This window comes from Belonocnema kinseyi, chromosome 7 (genome assembly GCF_010883055.1).
Source record: "Belonocnema kinseyi isolate 2016_QV_RU_SX_M_011 chromosome 7, B_treatae_v1, whole genome shotgun sequence".
Taxonomy (NCBI): domain Eukaryota; kingdom Metazoa; phylum Arthropoda; class Insecta; order Hymenoptera; family Cynipidae; genus Belonocnema; species Belonocnema kinseyi.
Window position 1 is genome coordinate 92,454,613 of NC_046663.1, and position 20,189 is coordinate 92,474,801.

At 30.6% G+C, this 20,189-nt stretch overlaps 1 protein-coding gene across 1 annotated transcript in view; it reads left to right on the top strand.

The window, feature by feature from the left end:
• LOC117177458 overlaps positions 1–20,189 on the top strand; it is a 97,416-nt gene that overhangs the window by 46,385 nt on the left and 30,842 nt on the right. The window contains exon 3 of the mRNA XM_033368164.1: positions 11,438–11,650. Within this exon, the coding sequence (XP_033224055.1) occupies positions 11,438–11,650 (213 nt within the window). The remainder of the gene's footprint in view (positions 1–11,437; positions 11,651–20,189) is intronic.

Sequence of the window (20,189 nt, forward strand, 5' to 3'; positions counted from 1 at the left end):
TCCACTTGGGATCTGTAAACAGAAGAAATATGGTGATTTAAAAGCTGAATAGTTGAATTTTTAAACAAAAATATGAATTTTCAACATAATTTTCAATTTCAAATATCAATTTGAAAAAATGAAAAAGTTACATTTTCAGTTTCAAAAATTGATTCTCAACTCAGAATGCGTAAAATTGTATAATTTCAGTTTTATATTTTATAATTTGGACTATGTTAAACTAGTATCGCATAACATTTTACAATTTCGAATTAAATAACTTCAAGTTGAAATAATATTTTGGTAGGAAAATGCGAAATTCTTTGGGTCAATTTATAAATCGATCAATGTTGAAGATATTTTGATTTTTAGAAATAGAATATTTCAAATTAATAGTACTTAAAGTTTTCTAATATTTAATTGAATTTTTAATAAGTTAATGTATATTCGGCCTAAAATTGAAAGTCAAATTTCCATTTGAAAGCCTTAATGTTTAAATAATGAATTCAAAGTCGTGAAAAATTGAATAATAATTCTAGAATACAACTTTATAAATGAGAGAATATCAAATTTCAATTGCTTCATCTTTTAAAATTTCAAATTCAAAGTTTTTCAGTTAATGATTAAAAAATTTGCAGTTTTTTCGGTATTCGAACTATAATTGCCCTAAATGCAAAATTGTACTACTTACACTTATGAAATTTTACATGAATTTGGTTTAAAAATGTTCATTTGAGGTCCTTGAAAGAAGAATTGTTCAAGTTCTATAGCTGCTGTTTTATAATTGTATAATTTCAAATATTTTTTATGTTGTATTTAATTGGAAGGTGTTAACATTAAAATTAATCAACTTCAAAAACTTTCAATTTAAAATGCAATATTGAACGTTTGATTTTGAATGCTTTATTTTCAAAACGTTGGAAAATCTTTTTAGAATTGTTTCACTTAATATTATTCGTTAATTTAGACAATCATTTATGAATATTTTAAATAATAAGGTTTTTATTTGGAAGGCTGGAATTGGGAAATTTGTGATATACATATAAATATAATAGCCGAGTTTAAGACTAGTAGATCTGCAACTTGATGAAGTGATTTATAGAACAGAAGATTCTGCTATGTGTTTATTTTTTTTGCGCATCTGAGTTATGCCCATCATAAAAAGATCTCAGCTGGAAAGTGGGAATTATTACTAATTGGTAATTGCCATATGCTGCAGTTGAACGTCCTTATTCAATCAAGAAAAAAATGCAATGAGAAATTCCACTGAATTTTGCATTCTCCGATAATCTAAAATATACAGAAGGCTTGGCTCTGCTCTAGCGTAAAAATTGCAATGTAATCTTTCTAATTAGAAGCAATTCTCAAAATATTAATAAAAGATGATTGAAAAGATCGAAATAGAACAGAACCACTTCCCAAGTGCGAATTGCCGGAACTAAATATACGGCCCAGTGTTGGTCCAATTTTGGCAGTCAAAGTTCGACTAAAGTTACTGGGCCAATATCGGCATTTTAATCGGCCCAGCGTTAAGCCAGTGCTGGTAGCCTATATTGGCTATTTATATTTGCGATCCTCCACCGATGCTTGGCCCAGTATCGGCACTTTATTGCGCCAAGTATCCCCTTTATTACAGGGAACCATGTTTCACGAGGATCAGCCAAAGTCTGGCCCAGTGACGGCACATTACTAGGCCAAGTGTCACTTTTATCACGGCAAAGCATGTTTTATTTAAATCGGCCTAATTTTGAGCCAGTACTGGCAGGCTATATTGGCTATTTATATTTGCCGATCCTCCACCGATGCTTGGCCCAGTATCGGCACTTTATTGCGCCAAGTATCCCCTTTATTACAGGGAACCATGTTTCACGAGGATCAGCCAAAGTCTGGCCCAGTGACGGCACATTACTGGGCCAAGTGTCACTTTTACTTATGAGGATGACTTTTTCACAGAGTTTCAACTTGTCGGTTTAGCGGAGTGGTTAGCACGTCCGACTGCTAGGCAATAGATTTAGGTATATAGATGTAGGTTCGATACCTCTTAGCGTTAGAAATTTTATTTTTAATATTATATTTGTAATACAATGGCAGCCAAGCCCTGGCTGCCAAGTCAAGGCCATAGTTATCAATCCGGAAATGGCGCGGCGATGGCAGCCATGTTTGGTCCAATACTGGTACCCAGTATTGGGCCGACAATGACAGTCAAATCTTGGCTGCCAAGTTCAGGCCATAGTTATCATTCCGACATTGGCGCGATAATGGCAGCCGAGCTTAGGTAATATTTTTGTCAACTATGGGCTAATGTTGGGCCGTATGTGACTTCACACTTGGGTTTCTAAAATTAAGTATATCATCGTGCTCTTATTATATCTGACTAAAATAATTTAAGTAATTAATTCATCATCATTATTATATTGTTACGCTGGTCTATTTAAGTCCCTCGGTGCTAAAGTATCATATACCTCTGGACGACTCCACTTCACAAGTTATGGGCCTGTGAAAATTTTTTTTTGATTGAAATAGGCTTATAATCACTCTATGAAAACTTAATCGCGACCAGCGATTACCCATGGTTGCTTCCGAGTTTATCAGAAATAGTCGCATTTATATGGACGTTTGGCCAATGTAAAGGAAAACTGCAGAAAATCGCCTCCCAAGTTCAGCGGGTTTTTAAACTTCCATTTTTTTACCACGTAACTAATGCTACTTGAGTACTTATTATATTTAACTAACAAGTTGCTACTTGTATAACTTAATTTACAAGTAATTACTTGGTTCATTTAATTACACGCTAATTTTTAGGAAGTAATTCTAGGTGCGAAAAGGGTGATCTTCACTAAAGCGTGTTTCCTTTCGTGCTTCCTCAAGAGAGGCCTAATTGATTTCTATTGCTCCTCTAGCTTATTCTCGTCTTTCAAGTTAGAGCCTAATGCTTTCGCTGAGTCTGCTGGATTTATTTAATGATCTCCCACCTAACTGTCAGAGCACAATATACACGTGTCACGTATATTAATGTATAATTTTTTTTTAAATTTACTCCAACGTTACCGTTCAATAATAACGTAATGAGTTTGAAAATCACTTTCATATTTCAAAGTTCAACATTTTTTCACTGTTCCTCTCTTTTCCCCCTTTTTAACCAATTTTTTTTCCAATCTTCAAGAAACTTTCCCTTTTTCCCTGTTTTTCTCGACAGGCTGTCTTCTATGCTGAAATTTAAGTTTTGCTTTGAGTTAGTTTCGCTACGTGGGCAAAATTTAGTAGAAGCACTGCTCGATTTTTTCCTCTAATGCGAACTAAATTGATAGAACTCATTAAGAAAATCCAACTATTTTTAGTTAAAATTACATTTTTTGCTGCTGAAAAGTGTTGTATTATATTTTGGGTCCAGAATCCATCTCGTTTGGTCAGAACCTGAACTATTTCGTTAGAAATTGAAGTATTTTTTTAAAAAGGTTTTATAGATACACCCAAATCTCGGATTCAGTCCCCCTGTTCACGGCATTTCTAGAGCTGTTGGTCCATGCAGTTTCTCAGAGCGCTGGGCGAGAGACGTTTGCGACTGTTGCCTCGGAAGGTCCGCAGTGCGATAGTATTCAAAAGAGTATCTTGTGCAATATTATGAATTCCAATTGAAAACGGTTCAAGCAGCCCTGGCTGTTTACGTTTGGATCCCTCCGAATTGTGACCAAGGCTATTTGCTTTGATATAAAAATTTGAACTATTTGTTTAAAATTTTTCTTTCGTCTGAAAATTCTACTATTCGGTTGAAAGTTAAACAAATTTGTTTAAAATTCCATGTTTTTAAAGATTTACCTCTTTGGTTGAAAACTCAACTATTTTGTTGTAATTTCCTTTTTTTTCTTTTGGTTGAAAATGATTTTTTATTCGAAATTGTATGCAGTCCATTTTTAGCGAAATATTTATCATTTATATGTTGAAAATTCAAGTATTTAGTATGAAATTGATTTTTTCAGCTGTTTTGTCGAAAATTCATCACTTTGGTTGAGGATTTAACTATTTTCGTAAAAATTGGTCTATTTTCGTTAAAAATAAGTCAGTGGACGTACTAACACCAACAAACATATCATACATGAGATGACTTTTGTCAAAGAAGAACAAATCTTTTTTTTTATCATCAAATTAATCCTATTTGTTGAAAATTCATCTGTTTGGTTGAGGATTTAACTATTGTTGTAAAAATTCGTCTATTTTTGTTGAGTTCAAATGGTTGAAAATTCGTCTTTTCGTATAAAATTATCTATCCATTTTGGTGAAAATGTATCTTTGTATTTTAAAAATGTAGTTATTTGGTTAAAACTTCAACTATTTTGTTGAAAATTTCATTAGTTAGTTAATGTCATCTTTTTTGTTGAAAATCTAACAGTTTTATTAAAAATAAACTTTTTTCTTGAAAATTCAACTGACTTCGAAAAATTACTTCTTTTTAGCTTGAAAATCGAACCATTTTGTTAAAATTTTTATTATTTTGTTGAAAATTCGTCTCATTTGCTTAACAATTCAACTGTTTTATTGTTAATGCGAGTGCTTCGTTAATAATTAATTTTGTTGTTGTTGAAAATGCAATGTATTTCAAATTTTAGTATTTGATATTCAAATATATTTGGTTTTAGAAGTAAAACCTAATTGTTCATCTATTGTAAATTTAAAGCTTTTGGAAATCAGTCATTTAAATATTAATCACAACTAAAAGTAAAAATTACCATATTGGAAGCGTTTTTAAATCATTATACGCTTCAAACTGGTTTACTTTGAATTTTTAATCGTATAAAATTTCACTCTTACAAAATTAAAGAATTCATCTTGTATGATAATAAATAAAATGAAAACGAATAGAGTTGAAAAGTTTAAAATTTGAGAACAAAATATTTTATAGCCATAGAATCCTTAAGTTAGAAGATAATTAAGATATGGACATCTGGAATTTCTGGAAAGTAACACAGAAAAAAGAAACTGTGATCTGTACATCGATTTCAGAGTATTCTTTACCCGCAAAAAATTAACTTCACGTGTCAAGATTTACCCATCACATTGGAAAAGGTTACCGTGTCAACTCTATTGAATATTAGAGTGAAACTCTTCAATAGCCTTCCCTTCTATAGTCCTTCCAAAAATTGACGTCGCGCCGCATTTAGATGTAACAGGAGCTGTGCGGGGTGCGCGGGATCTGCGGCTGTCACTCAGGCGTGCACTCAGGCGTGAACACACAAAAGCGGACCGGACTAAAATGAGTTTGTTACCACCCACCGTCAGCCCCAAAATCGGCGCTATAGAAGAGTTTCACTGTATTTTCTTTCAATGCGAAAAAATTCAATTTTCTCTACTTGAAAATTAACCCCGCAGCAACAAATCGCTTCTGTTTTTTAAATGAATTTCTTGGTAAATAATTTAAAGTACGTAGATATTCATGGGATTTCAAATATTTCAAACAAGGAATTTTAAATCTTGTCATTGAATGTAATAAAATTTCAAATACTTTAAGGATTTTCATCATTCATTGAATTCTCTAATGTGTCTGGAATTTAAAATGAGTGAGGTCTAGAGTTGTTTTAAAGATTGCTTTAGAAAAAAACTTGTTTTTTCATTAGGTAAAAAAATGTGATGCTATTACGCGAACATTCTGTTAGAACTTACCATACAATGATTTGCACAAAAAGTATCACAAACAAACTGAGAGGAAGCTGCTCATTATTAAAACTTTTCTCCCAACTGAATATCTCATGTCTAACTGTCTAACGTGATACTAAAATTTTTAGCAATTTCACAAGCATATTTGGCAGTTGTCCTTTCAGATGGCAATGCTTCTGAAATTAGTCTTCACGGCTCAAGACTCATTAATTCTGTGGGCGTAGCACTGCTTAAGTGTTTTCTTACGATTTGAATATTCTTTTATATTCTCTGCACATTTGATATATAGTAGGTACCTGCAATAGGAAGTCGCGAACGCCATATTGCTCGGTGTATTTATGAAGGTTTGATTTAGGATCCTCCTCGAAATCCTCTCTTTGTCTGAGAACGTGACAGGATGTTGCTTCCAAAATATATATGTGCACATTGCTGTCACGATTTCTCGTTAAGGAATTGGCATTGGAGAAGAAACAATAGATTTCGCTGTGGTTGCGCAAAAAAGTCTTTACAATCCTCCCTTCCCTTTTTTTAAATGTTTGGACTTTCTTTTTTCATTTCTTCGAGCACGCCTTCTTTATTCCAATTCCTTCTTTCTTTCCCTCACGAAAAAAGTAGGTCATGCACCTGCATAAAATCAAAACTTACTATACAATCGAACAGATGGGGAAGAAGAAGAAAAGCCGAAACTTTATGTGGCAATAAATTCGGAGAACATTCATTGATCGATCTGTTGCACCAAACAAACAGCTGTGGGACATTGACCGATCGAGAACCTGCTTTACACGTATGTTGTCGGTCTCAAAGGTTCTCTCTTTCACGCCCAAGTTGACAGAGAGCGCCAATAAAATTCTCACGTTACGGTACAGTAAAACTACCGCAAGGCCACCAGCTTCTCCATGAATGTATGTTCTTTGCTGTATCAACTTTTCTTGCAATCGTTCTCTATTCACCCCAACGGGAGTTCTTCCGCGACTCCAACTTCTGAACTCCTATCGCGAAAGCGATAAAGACCTGCTTCACTGGATCTCGATGAAAATAAGTCAGTGGGCGCACTGACACCAACAAACAGATCATACATGAGATGACTTTTGTCAAAGAAGAATAAATCTATAAAGTATTGCAAACATCAAAAGGGGCCAACATTACACCAGGGACCACATTACCATATCTGCCACATTACCCTAGGTCCTAGAACTAGGTCATGCTACATTATTACCTACTTCCTACTTCCATCCAAGTTTCCCTCTACTCCCAACCATCCCCTACCATCCACCAATACCTTCACTACGTGATAATATCTCTAGCCCCGCCTCCCTGCAATTACATATCCATAACCACAGATATCACATGGTCGTGTCAAATCCGCCGTCCCCTGTTCTAGCTTTTTGCCCCATCGTTATACCACCTTACCTCGAACTTACGCTACTTTTCCCCAACGTTATAAAACGTTCCTCTCCCTTATACAACCTTATACCGTTGACCATGGATACTTTTCCTCAGAACATTTCCAGCCCTTACGCCCTTTTTGAGTGCCAAACTGTGTTACAAATGGAGACTTCTCAACCATCCCTTACCCACCACCAGCACCTTAACTACAACATACCCTATCTGTCCTCCTTTTCCGCTGTGTCACAGCACTATTCTGCATTCACACTTCCCCCTCTTTATTCATTAAAAAATCTAAAATTGTGAGAATTTTGTTAAAAATATGGAAAACATTTATAAGTGACAATGAAACTTCCCTTTTCAGAACAGAAGCCAAATCTCTGTTAAATAATGTCAACAAATAATTATTACCAACAACGCCGCTGTCTCATGCGCAATGAACATGCATGAGCATAAAGTTCGGCTAATCCTTCCACTTCTTAAAACTTTACGTAATTAATGGGTAAATTAAATTAAAATGTTTACTGTTAAAAATATAAGAAACCTTTCTTCCTCAATTCGCCCCCAAAAAAGAACCTATCACATTGTTCCTCATACCCTCTCTGGATACCACATTTTGCTCTAGATAACCCAGATACCACCTCTTCCCTTCGACTTTCGAGATACCATTTTTTACGATGTACCTCCCAGATACGAACCTTTTTCTCAAACTTTGCGGATGTCACCTTTTTCCTTCCACATTCACTTTTTTCCTCTTTTCCTCTTCCCTATATACACCCTTATTCTTGGTACTCACCTTGGTAATATTACACCCAGATAAAAATTCTTATTAAATTTAAAAAAAAACCATTTTGTTGAACTAGGTTCTTCTGATTAACATATAAATATTTTTATATTAAAAGAAAATTTATTTGATTTTAAGAAATTACGTCACGTAGTTTATTCAATTTAAAGAAATTGTTTTTTTAAATGATTTGTTTGATTTAACAGAAAATTCTTTTGTTTCAAAAAAGTTACTAGGAACAATGACAGAAATAATTTCTTTAGAATCAGTCATTTAAAACAATCAAATTATTTCTTTGAATCAAAGAAAGATTTTATTAAACCAAATTACTAATGTGCCACGAGATTGCGCAGAACAAATCACTTTGATTATTTTACGTTATCGCGTCTTTCGGAACACGTGATGTCAAATTTTTGCGTAGACGCGGAGGCGGCTGCTCTTCGTAATAATTTAAATCGCTAAAATGTGAAATAAAGAAGTGCGCGACATCCTTGCATCGTAGAGATTTGCCGAAAGCTTAACAGCTTTCTGCCGTGTAAATATCTAGATACTTTTATACAGCACAACCTAATCTCGCTTTTATGTACATCTTTGTTACTCCTGTGCGCAGTTTCGTCACAATTTTTTTTACCTTAATTTTTTGTGGAGAATTGTAAATTAGAAAAATAAAATAAAATTCATTTACACACAAAAACATATCAAAATAAATTTTTTCTTCAGGGGAACATATAGAGCATGCAGGTTTCTGGATATTTGAGTTGTCGAATTCGATTATTGAAAAAATATTCTCATGCCAAGAAAAAGGAAAATTTTCTGCTTATATTTAATTAGAATTATTACAGTTTTAAATTGAATGGAATTATTTAATTTATGAGAACGCTAATTTATTGATCATTAATTGTTGGATTCAAGCAAATGTATATTCATTTTAAACTAACTTTTTCTCTTTTCTCAACTAAAACGATTATTTCATTTAAAGAAATGTAAAGGTCAAATAAAAAATTAAATTTCTTTAATTCAAAGAAATTTTTCAATCAAGAAAATCAAATATTTCTGCAATTCAAAGAAATATTCGGTTTGAAGGAACGAAATATTTCTTTAATTTAAAGAAATTTTACGTTCAAATTAAAGAAATATTTCTTTAAATCGAATAAAAAAATTAACAAAACATTTCTTAAAATAAAACAAATGTTCCTTTGACCGTATATAAATACTAGAATGTCTTTGACTTAATGAAAGTTTCTTTGATTCAACAAAACTTTTTTCTGGGCGTAATATTTTTATGTTAAAATCTCCGAATGAAATAATTTTATACTCAAATATTAAAAATTAGACAATATTACAAATTTACATAATATTCTCAAATTAAAAGCGTTAGCAAAATTATTCGTTTGAAATTAAAAGCATATGAAATGAAGGAATTTTTAATTAAAAGCTTTCAAGTTTTCAAAATTCAAAAATTAAATGTGAATTATAAATATGTCTGGTTTCAAATCGAAGTATTTAAAATTCCTAGAATTAAAAAAAAACCTTAGTTGTTGATCGATTTCAATTTGATAAGGCCTTAAATGGAATTATTTCAAATCAAAAGCGTTTCAATCAATCATATTCAAAAGCGAAAAATATAAATATACAAAAATTACTGATTTGACATTAACGAAAATAGAAGAAACGCTATAATTAATTAATCAATAAGTTATGGAACGTTTGGGGATTTTTTTAATTGTTAAATGATTCAAAGTCGAAAAGTTTGAGATTTAAAAATACTTCAAAATTTATGTTATATTTAAAAGAAATTTATTCATTTTACTAGGAGACTTTCAGCTATATAGAAAATTTGCAAATGTGCGTATTTGAAAAGAATCACAATCAGAAATACGAAAAATTTTGAATGAGTTCAGAATTTTAATTCTTATCCTTGAAATGGGATAATTCAGTAACAGGCATTTAAAATTTGAAATTTATGGAAACATTTGATGTTATTATTCTGAGTGAATAATGATATTCTTCTGTTTCACGAACGCACTATTTTTTCTGGATTGGGGCTGTCAGGGTCACGTCTGAGTTTTTGTAAATTGTCCTGAAAAAATATACAAAAGGCTTACAATTTTTCTAGTAGAACATTTATCTCTTTGATTGAAAATTTAACTAATTTGTTTAAATTTATCTTTTTATTTGAAAATGTAACTACTTGGTTCAAAAAACATCTTCTTGGTTTAAAATTCAATCACTTGGTTAAATATAGGGGTCTTTTGTTGAAAACTTATGTTACTGATTGAACTTTTACCATTTTAGTTAAATTGAAAATTGATCTTTTCTAGATGAAAATTCAACTACACCAAACTCTCGCTTTCAGTCAAATGTCGGGGGTTGTCTTCAAATGGGCTTGGGCTGATTTCGGGGGAACAGAAGGGTAAACAGTGCGGGCCGCCTGACTCTTTTCCAATTGGAATATATATCTATATCTATATCTATTTAATGTCGCAACCGCTCTCGCCCTACTCCCCTGTGAAACTTCTTGAGCCAGCAGTTCTAGGAAGGCTGAGAACGGGGTGACTGAAAGCGAGAGTTTGGTGCATTTGGTTACAAATTCATGTAGTTTGTTGAACATTTATACTTTTTCATTAAAAATGCAATTGTTTCATGAAAAATAAATCTGTTTTCTTTAGGAAACAATTCATTCTTTGCTTGTTTGTAGAAGATTCATTATTTTAGTTAAAAAATTAACTATTTGGTTACAAATTGAGTTTTTCTTGAAAAATCATGTCTTTGGTTAAAGATTTAACTGTTTGGTTAAAAATTCAAATTCTTTGTTAAAAGTTTAGTTATTTTTTTGTAGATTCAACTACTTTTTTAGGTTATCTTTTTTTTTTTTAATTTGACTGTCTGGTTAAAAATGCATTTTTGCGGGTTGAAAAATCAAGTGTTTTGTCAATCATATTTCTTCGTCGAAAATTCTACTGTATTCTTCAAATCTTATCCGTAGGAATTGTAAATTCCTCTTTTATGGTAGAAAAGCGATCTTTCTTAGTTGAAAATTAACTTTTTGTTCATAATTCAACTATCTTAGAAAAAATTAATCTTTTTGGGTTGAAAATTCAACTATTTTGTTGAAAAAGCAATAAATTTCGACTTTAAATCTAAGGAAATTGAAGGGTTTCGTATTGAATTCAATTTGGTGTCTACATTGCTTTTATTTTAAAGAATTTTTTTCTTGATCTCTAGAAATTCTGCATGCTAATGATTGTACCCTACTTTAGGATGTACAAAAAATCGAATTATTAAATGCTTACTGAAGGTTATTTTCTTTTCTAAAAAAACTCAAATGTATTCCCAGTTTACCTTTATTTAGAAAATATCCTGGTTACAAATATAAACTTTCTAAGCACACTGAAACAGCAACAAAGTCATTATTATGAGTAAACAAAAAATGTTTGAAAATCTTCTACGCTCATTGGCGAAACAAATGAGCTATAAAAGTATAATGAAATGATTTCTAATGGTCTCCTGTTGCCAATTTCTTGCAAAAGTCAATACCTATTAAGATGCTTTCCAGTTCATTTGCCTGGTTTCTTTCCCAGGATTGCTGATGGATCGAGAAAATTCTTTAATTACAATAGACCTCCTTTCTTCTTTCAGTTCTGAACGTAGCTGGTGGAAAGGCGCCGATGCAGTCAAGCAGTGCGGATGGCGGAATTCCACAACGGGCTGTGGATGGAAGCAGCGGCCAAATTTATTCACCACAAACTTGCACTTTGACAAGGCCCGAGCTTAGACCTTGGTGGTATGTGAATCTTCTGGAACCTTACATGGTCCAGTTGGTGCGGCTCGACTTTGGCAAATCCTGCTGTGGTAAGCTTTACATTCACAATATTCAAAATAAATTTGTGAATTTACTCTCAAAACATAATTTTAAACAAGATAATTCGAAAACAATAAACGACACTGTGAGAAGATTTTAGGATTCCAATAGTATATTGTGGACCTAGAAGGAAAATCGTGTTTTTACTTCAGCGTGTGTTTCGCAAACACGCTAGAGTAAACAGACGTTTGCCTTCTTTTGCACACGATATTTTATGTAAAAAAGTATGATTTACAAGTTTATAACTTCTGACATTTAAAGTTAGTTTGACGCGGCCATAATTGTACACGGGCAGCAGCGAATGCACATGCGCGGAGTACGATTATGATCATAACTTTACCCCGCATTTGTGCATTCGCTTTTGCTCCACCTGTTATATAAATATCTACTTTTAGACCTAAAAAGGCGCTGATTAAACGCGTAAATAATGCCTGTGTTACATGAAATTTGTTCTCAGGATCACACTTTTTTTTAACATGATTAAGATGCAGGTAATTTCTCAATATAGAGGAAAGGAAAAATTTGGTTGGTCATCCGTTCATACAAGAATCAAACTTTTATTTCGGAAATACCTAAATAAAAGTGTAAATTAAATCAAACGTTCCAACAAAGCTTTGTGTATTTTTTAAAACTAAAATTTAAAAAAAACATCTTTTTAATTTCAAAAGTTTAAAAAAAGAATCGAAGTGTAACGCTATTAGAAAATAATTGAAAATAGACGTAAATACAAAATTACCTGTTTCGAGAATCATAATTTGATGACATAAGATTTCTGAAGTGTGTATAATAATTTCATTTCTTGAAAGTCATAATAATTACGTCAAAACCTTAATAAATTGTTTAAACATCTGCATAAACAACGGAGGTTAAACTAACTGTCGAACTGTATGTGAAAAAAATGACAGCAACCAACAAGAGACCTTGTGCCGTTCTCTAGCGTTCGGTTCTTTTACCGTTCTCAAAAATTTGATTCTTGGTAAACAAAAAACAAAACAAAAAAAAGATTTAGAATCTGTATTAATTGACGAGGAAAATAATAGTCAAAAAGCTGATTGATTAAATAGAAGCTGTGGTTAGGACATAGAAAATTTAGAAAGTAAACAGAAAACGTAAAAGAAAAGTTTGATCATGTGAGGCATCTAACTCCCTAAGGAGAACAAATTTGAAAAACAAAAAAATACGTTTTTAGTTTATAAAGCATTGATAATTATTATCTAGAAAACAATTTATTTCAGAAATTTATATTACAATTTCGTTTAATTGTGTCACATTTATTTAAAATTTTTATTTTGGACTTGGTATTTAATGTCAGCACACAACGAAAACAGTAATTCCGCCGACAACCATAAATTGCCTTACACGAGTCAGATCGATTTAAATTAAAGGGTTAATTCTTCTATTTGATAAGGCTGTATTTTATTTTTGTTTCCAAATTTTTACGATTGGGTTAAAGACTTAATTATTTTGTTGAAATTCGTTTTGCTTTTAGTTGAAAACAGATGTTCCTAACTGAAAATTTATCTATTCAGTGTTTGATTGAAAATTGACCGTTTTTATTTTAAAATTAAACTATTAAATTTTTCATTGAGAATTAATCTTTTTTTTTTGTAGAAAATTCACATACTTGGTTGAAAGTTAAACTTCTTTCTTAAACATTCATCTTTTTAGGTTGAAAATTCAATTGATTGGTTAAAAGTGGAACTAACTTGTAAAAAATGCAATTTATTAGCTTAAGATCTATCTCTTAGGTTGAAAATTTAACAATTTTGTTAAAATTTAAAAAAAAATAAAAATCTGTTTTTGATATTACACTTGAACTATTCTATTTTCTTTTGAAAATTGATCATTTTTATTTTAAAGTTCTACTAGTTGGTTGAAAATCAACTTTTTTATTGATGATTAAAATGTTTTGTTGGAAAATCCCCTTTCTAACTTAAAAATTCTACTTTCTGTTGAAAATTCAATTATTGTGGTAGAAAATTTAACTACTGGGTTAAGAATTAATTTTTTGGTTGAATATTCATATTTTTGTGTAGAAAATTCCATTACTTTGTAGGAAATTCGCCTTTTAGGCTTGAAAATTAAAAAATTTGGTTGACATGTTTTCTCTCTCTTAAATGAAAAATCTTTCTTGGTTGAAAATTAATCTATTTTAGTTGAGGAATGAACTATTTTATTTAAAAAATCATCTTTTTTTCATTGTTTTTGGAATAGAAAATTCATCCCTCTGGATTGAAAACTGATCTCTTTTGTCAGAAAAGTTCTCAGTGAAAATTGATCTTTTTCGTTTGAAAATTTGTCTGTTTTCTAAAAAGTTTGTCTTTTTCGTGTAAAGATTCAACTTTTTTTTAATCCTCAAAGGACACACCTCCAAATGCACCTTGAGATATTTTTGGCTGTAAATTTTGATGAATGATGTTGAAACAATACAAAATAAGGCAAAATGTACAAGGCCTCAGTGATAATTAAACTGTTTAAAAAATCCTTGAAAAATGCGGTAGACAATCGGGAAAAAATCGGAAAACGCGTGGGGTCACAGAGACCCCAAGTGTCATTTAAGGGCTTAATGTGTAACTGTTTGTGGTTGAATTATAATCTTCTTTGTTTGACAATTCGACAATTCAGTTGACAAATCGTCTTTGTTGCTTGATAATTTAACTATTTACTTAAAAATTCAACTCATTTTGTTGAAAGCTGTTCTCTTATGCTTGAAAGTTCGACTATTTGGTTGTAAGAACAATTGTTAGGTCCAAACTAAATTTGGTTGTTTTATGAAAATTCAACTATTAAGTTGAAAATAACTCTATTTTCTCTGTTTCAAAGGTTATCATTTTCGGCTGTTAAGTGTAAAGTCTGTTCAAATATTATGTTTGTATGGCTTGTTTGATTGTAGGCGTTTATCAAATGAAATCGAAGAAAATATTTTGCCTTCAATTAGAGGGGGGGGGGGATCTTTATATGAATCTTCATGTGATCTGTTACGAAAAAAGGGAGGGCTGAAAAAAGTTTTCAAAACAGCATGACGTAGTTTTTGAACGCCCCCTAACGATTTATCTCGTAATACTCATTTTTGTAATATGGTGCAACAACAGATGATAAAACAAGTGATAATTGTTCTAGTTTTGGACTTAATATAATTGTCATAAAAAATATGTAGGGTTACGGTAAAGCGTTTAACGGTAGAATATATGTGTCTGCGGCTGGGTTCTTATACGATTCTATTATGACACTGTTTATAATGACGCATAAGGACATAAATGGCTGAAGAACTGGAGTTTACGACTTTACAAGATCTTCCTTCAGCACGAGCTACTCCTCCTCGTAATGTAATATATATTTTTAAGATTACCTTGGAACACTTACCTACAAAAACGTGTCTCAGGAATTTGCAATGCGAGTAAAATTATATGACTGTGTTGGATATTAATCATTATTAGGTACAGAGTAGAACAGCTGGGACATTTGTTTATCCTTTTTCCAAGAATTCTTCATTTCCAAATGTTTTCAAGAAACTTCCCCTTTTTCTCGTTTCGTTGCTTGAATGGGAATTGAATTAATAGAAACTAATAAGATAATCTAATTTTTTGGGTTAAAAGATCTTTTTTTTGTATGAAAAGTTTAATATTATATTTTTCGTTCGGAATTCACCTCATTTGGTTGACAATCCTACTACTTGATTCAAAATTTCATTATTTTGTTGAATATTTATATGTTTTGTTTAAAATTCATTTATTTTGTAAATAAATTGATCTGTTTTATTCAAAATTCTGTTTTGAGCTTGAAAATTTAATAACTCTATAGAAAATTCAATTTGTTTTTTTAATTAGGCTATGTCTCTTCTTTCCGAAAAATTCGGGGAGTTAGAAAAGTGGACGGACTAGTCCCGAAAATTCTGAAGCACTAGCCAAAGTTTTGAAAAGCATGTAGACACATATAGAAAAACAAATAATTTAGTTATTTAGAATTAGTCTTTTTGGCTGGAAAATGGAAAACTTTGGTAGAAAATTAAATTTTTTGTTGAAAAATCATATTTCGGGTATGAAAATTAAACTGTTTTGTAGATCATTCGTCTTCTTGGTGGAAAATTGATCTTTTTGGTTAAAAATTGTACTACTTGGCAAGAAATCTTTTTTTTGCTGAATAAGTAATTAACCCATTATTTATTCTTATAATTAATCCATTACACTTTATGAGTTAAAAATTCAACTGTTTGCTAGAAAATTAATTTATTTTGTTAAAAAATCATAATGTTTTAATTTATTTTTTTGACTGGAGATTTAGCGATTCCATTTTTGGTTAAAATTTTATTTCTTTTACTTGAAAATTAACTTTCTTTTTGAAAACTCATCTTTTTGGTTCGAAAGTCAACTGCTTTCTGTAACATTCGACTTTTTAGCGTGAAAACTTAACTTGTTTGTTGTTAAAAAAGTATTTTTTTTTAGCTGAATTTGTTTGAAAATTGATTTAGATGAAAATTCTTCTTTTAGTAGAAACTTAATCTTCTTATTCGAAAATGCATCTTTGTAGCTTAAAAATTCAGCTAATTTGTTGAAAGTTTAATTATTTTTTTCAACTTTCAACTGCTTTCTTAAAGTCATATTTTTGTCGAAAGTTTAACTATTTTGTTGAATAATCGTCCTTTTGGATTTAAAATACATCTTTCTTGACTGAAAATGAACAATTTTTTGAAAATTGAACCTTTTTTTATGTTCGAAATTAACTTTTGTTTCTGAAAATTCAACTATTTCAGTTGTGGTTGAAAATTGATCCTTTATAGCAAATTTTTATCAATTCATTTTTATCCTAAAATTTAAGGATTCAACTTTTGGGGGATAAATTAACTTCTTTAGTAGAATATTCATCTTTCTTGTTGAAAATTCATCTTATTTGGCTTAACAGTCAATTGACTGTTTTGTTAAAAGTTTAATTTTTTTAAATATTTAATATTTTATCAAAATCATGTTTTGTGTTGAAAATTCACTTGTTTTCTTGAAAAATCTCCATTTTGGATAAAAAATTAATCTTTTACGGCTGAAAATATAACTTTCTTGTTTAAAAACAAAGTTTCTTGAAAATTCAACAGTCTTTAAAAAAATATGTCCTTTTGGATTGAAATTTCGTTTCTTATTGTAGAAAAGGTATGATAGAAGGTAACGTTGTTTATGGACGACCCCTTATTAAACTTCATATTGCAAGATTATCTTTCCTTCTTTACAAGATCGAAAGCCACCTCGAGTTTGATCTTTTTTCTACATTTCTGAATCTTGATAGTGAACAAGTTACTATTAACTTTCCATATCAGCAGTTTGCCATTGAACTCATATTTACTGATCTTCATAATCAAGTTTCACAAAAAGCGCTATAAATCAAGTACTGAAGAGAAATGAAAACTGAGCAAGTTTCAATTTTATGATATTGGATACACTTTACTAGTGAGCTAAAACGACGAGGCTAGGAAATTGATCCACTTTGGGATCAAAGGATCTCTTCAGAATACTGAAAGTGAATGGAAATCGACCATCAAGTTGATGTTTCGGTTTCAAGAAAACAATGTTAAACGCGGGGCGTAAAAGATATATCGTGAAATACTATAAGATCTATGTCGCTTTCATCACTGTGGTTGATATATGACTTTCTATCTTCTGGAGGATTGCAAATTTTTTATTTAACCGCAAAATTTACCATAAGAAGCTATTCAATTTAAAAGCATGTTTCACTCTGAGCGTGAATAGTAGGATTTCCTTAAAAACTGAATTTTTTTTTTTACGTAGCACCCTCTAAACTTGTTTCTGTTGGTGAAAAAATGAATGCTTTTTTAAATCATTTTAAACCGTGTCCGTGGTCATTTTAATGTCTGGTATCATCAATTGTTTCTTCATCACAAATAATTATTATATTTACGAAAATTAATATTAATTAATCATTTTAATCATTTTGGGCAGCTTATGGGCCCAGGACCACGATTTAAAATTATTGTAAAAAGAAAAAAAATGTATTTATATTTTCACCATATGGAAAAAATTTAAGGGGTACGTCATAAAAAAAAAAATTTCATGACACCCAGTAAATAGACTATTTATGAAAAGTATTAAGTTGTGAATTAATATAGGATTGTTACAAAATCCTAATTTCGAAATTCCCGGACTTTCTCTGACTTTCCCCTGACCAATTTTTCATTTTTCCGGGCCGTTATGAATTTTTCTTCTTAGATATAAAAACGACCTTACACCAAAATTTGTAATTTTCATGCAAATGTCATCCAAAATATGAATTTTCAACCAAACAGATGCATTTTTAACCAAGATGAATACATTTCTACCAAAAGACAGATTTTCAACCAATTAGTATATTTTTTAGCTAAAAAAGATTTAAAAACGAATTTTCACTCCAATAGTGGAATTTTCAGCTCATAAAGATAAATGTTTCACAAAAAATGGAATAGTTCAATTTTCCGGTGAAAAATTAAGTTAAATAAAATAATTTTCAATTAAAAAACGAATTTCCAACTAAAAAGATAAATTATCATTTATCATTTTAGTTGGAAATTGGTTTTTTAATTTATCCACTATTCTTCTTGTTTAATAATTATTAGACAAGAAGAATAGTTTTCTATTAAAGAAGATCAATTTATAACAAAATAAATCCTTAAAGAATTAGTTCAATTTTCAACCAAAGATATGAATTATTTTCATCCACACATGGAGAATTTAGCTAAAAAAATTTTTTTTAACGAAACAAAATTTTCACCTAATTAATAGTGTATATTTTAACCACAAAAAATTTTTATTTTAAACCAAAAACAGTACAGTTAAGCCAAAAAAGACGATTTCGTAAAAAAATATTTGAATCCTCAACTCAAATAGATTAATGTTTAAAGTTACGTTTTTTAATAAAAAAGATGAAATTTATACGATAATGTACATTTTGGAAGAAGTTGAATATGTTGAACCTTTATTTTCTTCAGTTTCAACTAAAAATACATGTTATCATTTTGGTTTATCGAAAAAAAATTTCTGGAACTTTTTTTGTACAGCAAACAATAAATTGTTTTCCATCACCTCAAACGATTCGATTAATTTTAGCATTTTCACTCCGCCTGATCCTAGCAAAACTATTACATGTAATAACTTTTCTATTCCTGATATTGGACATGAATAAAAATGGATAGGCATAGGCTGACTATCTATGATGAATAGAGCAATCATAAAAAATCAGGTATTTTCTGAATTTCTTTTTAAAATAAAAAAAAACAAAACTGATACTCTTCCATTTGTCCCACTTAACAGATAGAAGATTTCATGGAGAAAATTATTAATGAAACGCTTCGCTGAATATTATTACTTCCGATGAACGATTTGAAATAGTGGTCTTTTTTATATCCTTCCTCTTATTTTTCCTCCGCCTCTCTTTGATTTAAGTATTGTACCTAATTCTAATCCTGCTTTCCATAGTTATGGCAAATTGATGGCAATTTAACGTCTCGCATAGTCGGCTCTAGGAAGATCGCTAATCGTAACGAACCATGAAATCTCGTAATGAATTGAGAGCTCATCTCGCATGTCTCGAACCTTTAGAATTAGAAACTCTTCCCGTGTTAAAATCGAGAGTCTTTCACTTTCAATTGTTGGAATTCCTATTATATTTTAGATTTTATTTACTCTCAATATGTACTCGTATTTCAACTCCACACAGTTTCTATAAACCATGTTCAAGAATGAGCGATATTTCTTATCGTCATGTTCGAAAAAATACTCAATTTTACTCGTTATTAAAGGTGACATTATTCAAACTTCAACCAATTAATCGTATCATTTGCCGGCCGTCAAGTTATATAAATTTAAAAAAAACGCTCATATCAGAAAAAATGTTTAATTTAAACATTGAATACTTAACTACAAAATTGAAGCATTTAAAGAATCAGAACTCTTCTAAGTTTAAAGACATTTCGAACTTAGGGTTCAGGGCTAGCTTCGTTTAACTTCAAGCTAAAAGAGCCTGCACGTGGTCCAAGCTCCGTGAAGTTTAACACGTATTTCCCATAAGAAAAAAGAAGTTTTTGTCAATTTAATTCAGAATCTTCAATATTAGGTGACTCGAGTTGAAACTAAACATTTATTTTTACAATTAGTCACAGAATTCGAATAAAATAATACTCTTAAAAAATATCACCCTCATAAGTCAGTCTTATAGGGACCCAATAAAAAAACCATGAGTAAAAAAATGGGTTTCGCGAGTTTTTGCGCTAATTATGATATTTTTGCGTTTATTTAATACAAATTGTTTCTGATGTACAAAATACTACTTTATACTGATAATTAGATGTTTACACAAATTGTTTACACAATTCATAATTGTGTTTTAAATGTTTACTTTTAGTTCCATTACTATATTAAAGAACATATTCAAAGTAAAGAAAATTTGATACTTATTTCTAAAATTGAAGAAGCATTTTTATAAATGAAAAATCTAATTTTTCTGGAAAGTGACGCAAAATATGAATAGTGTTTTATAATACAAAATTATTCTACT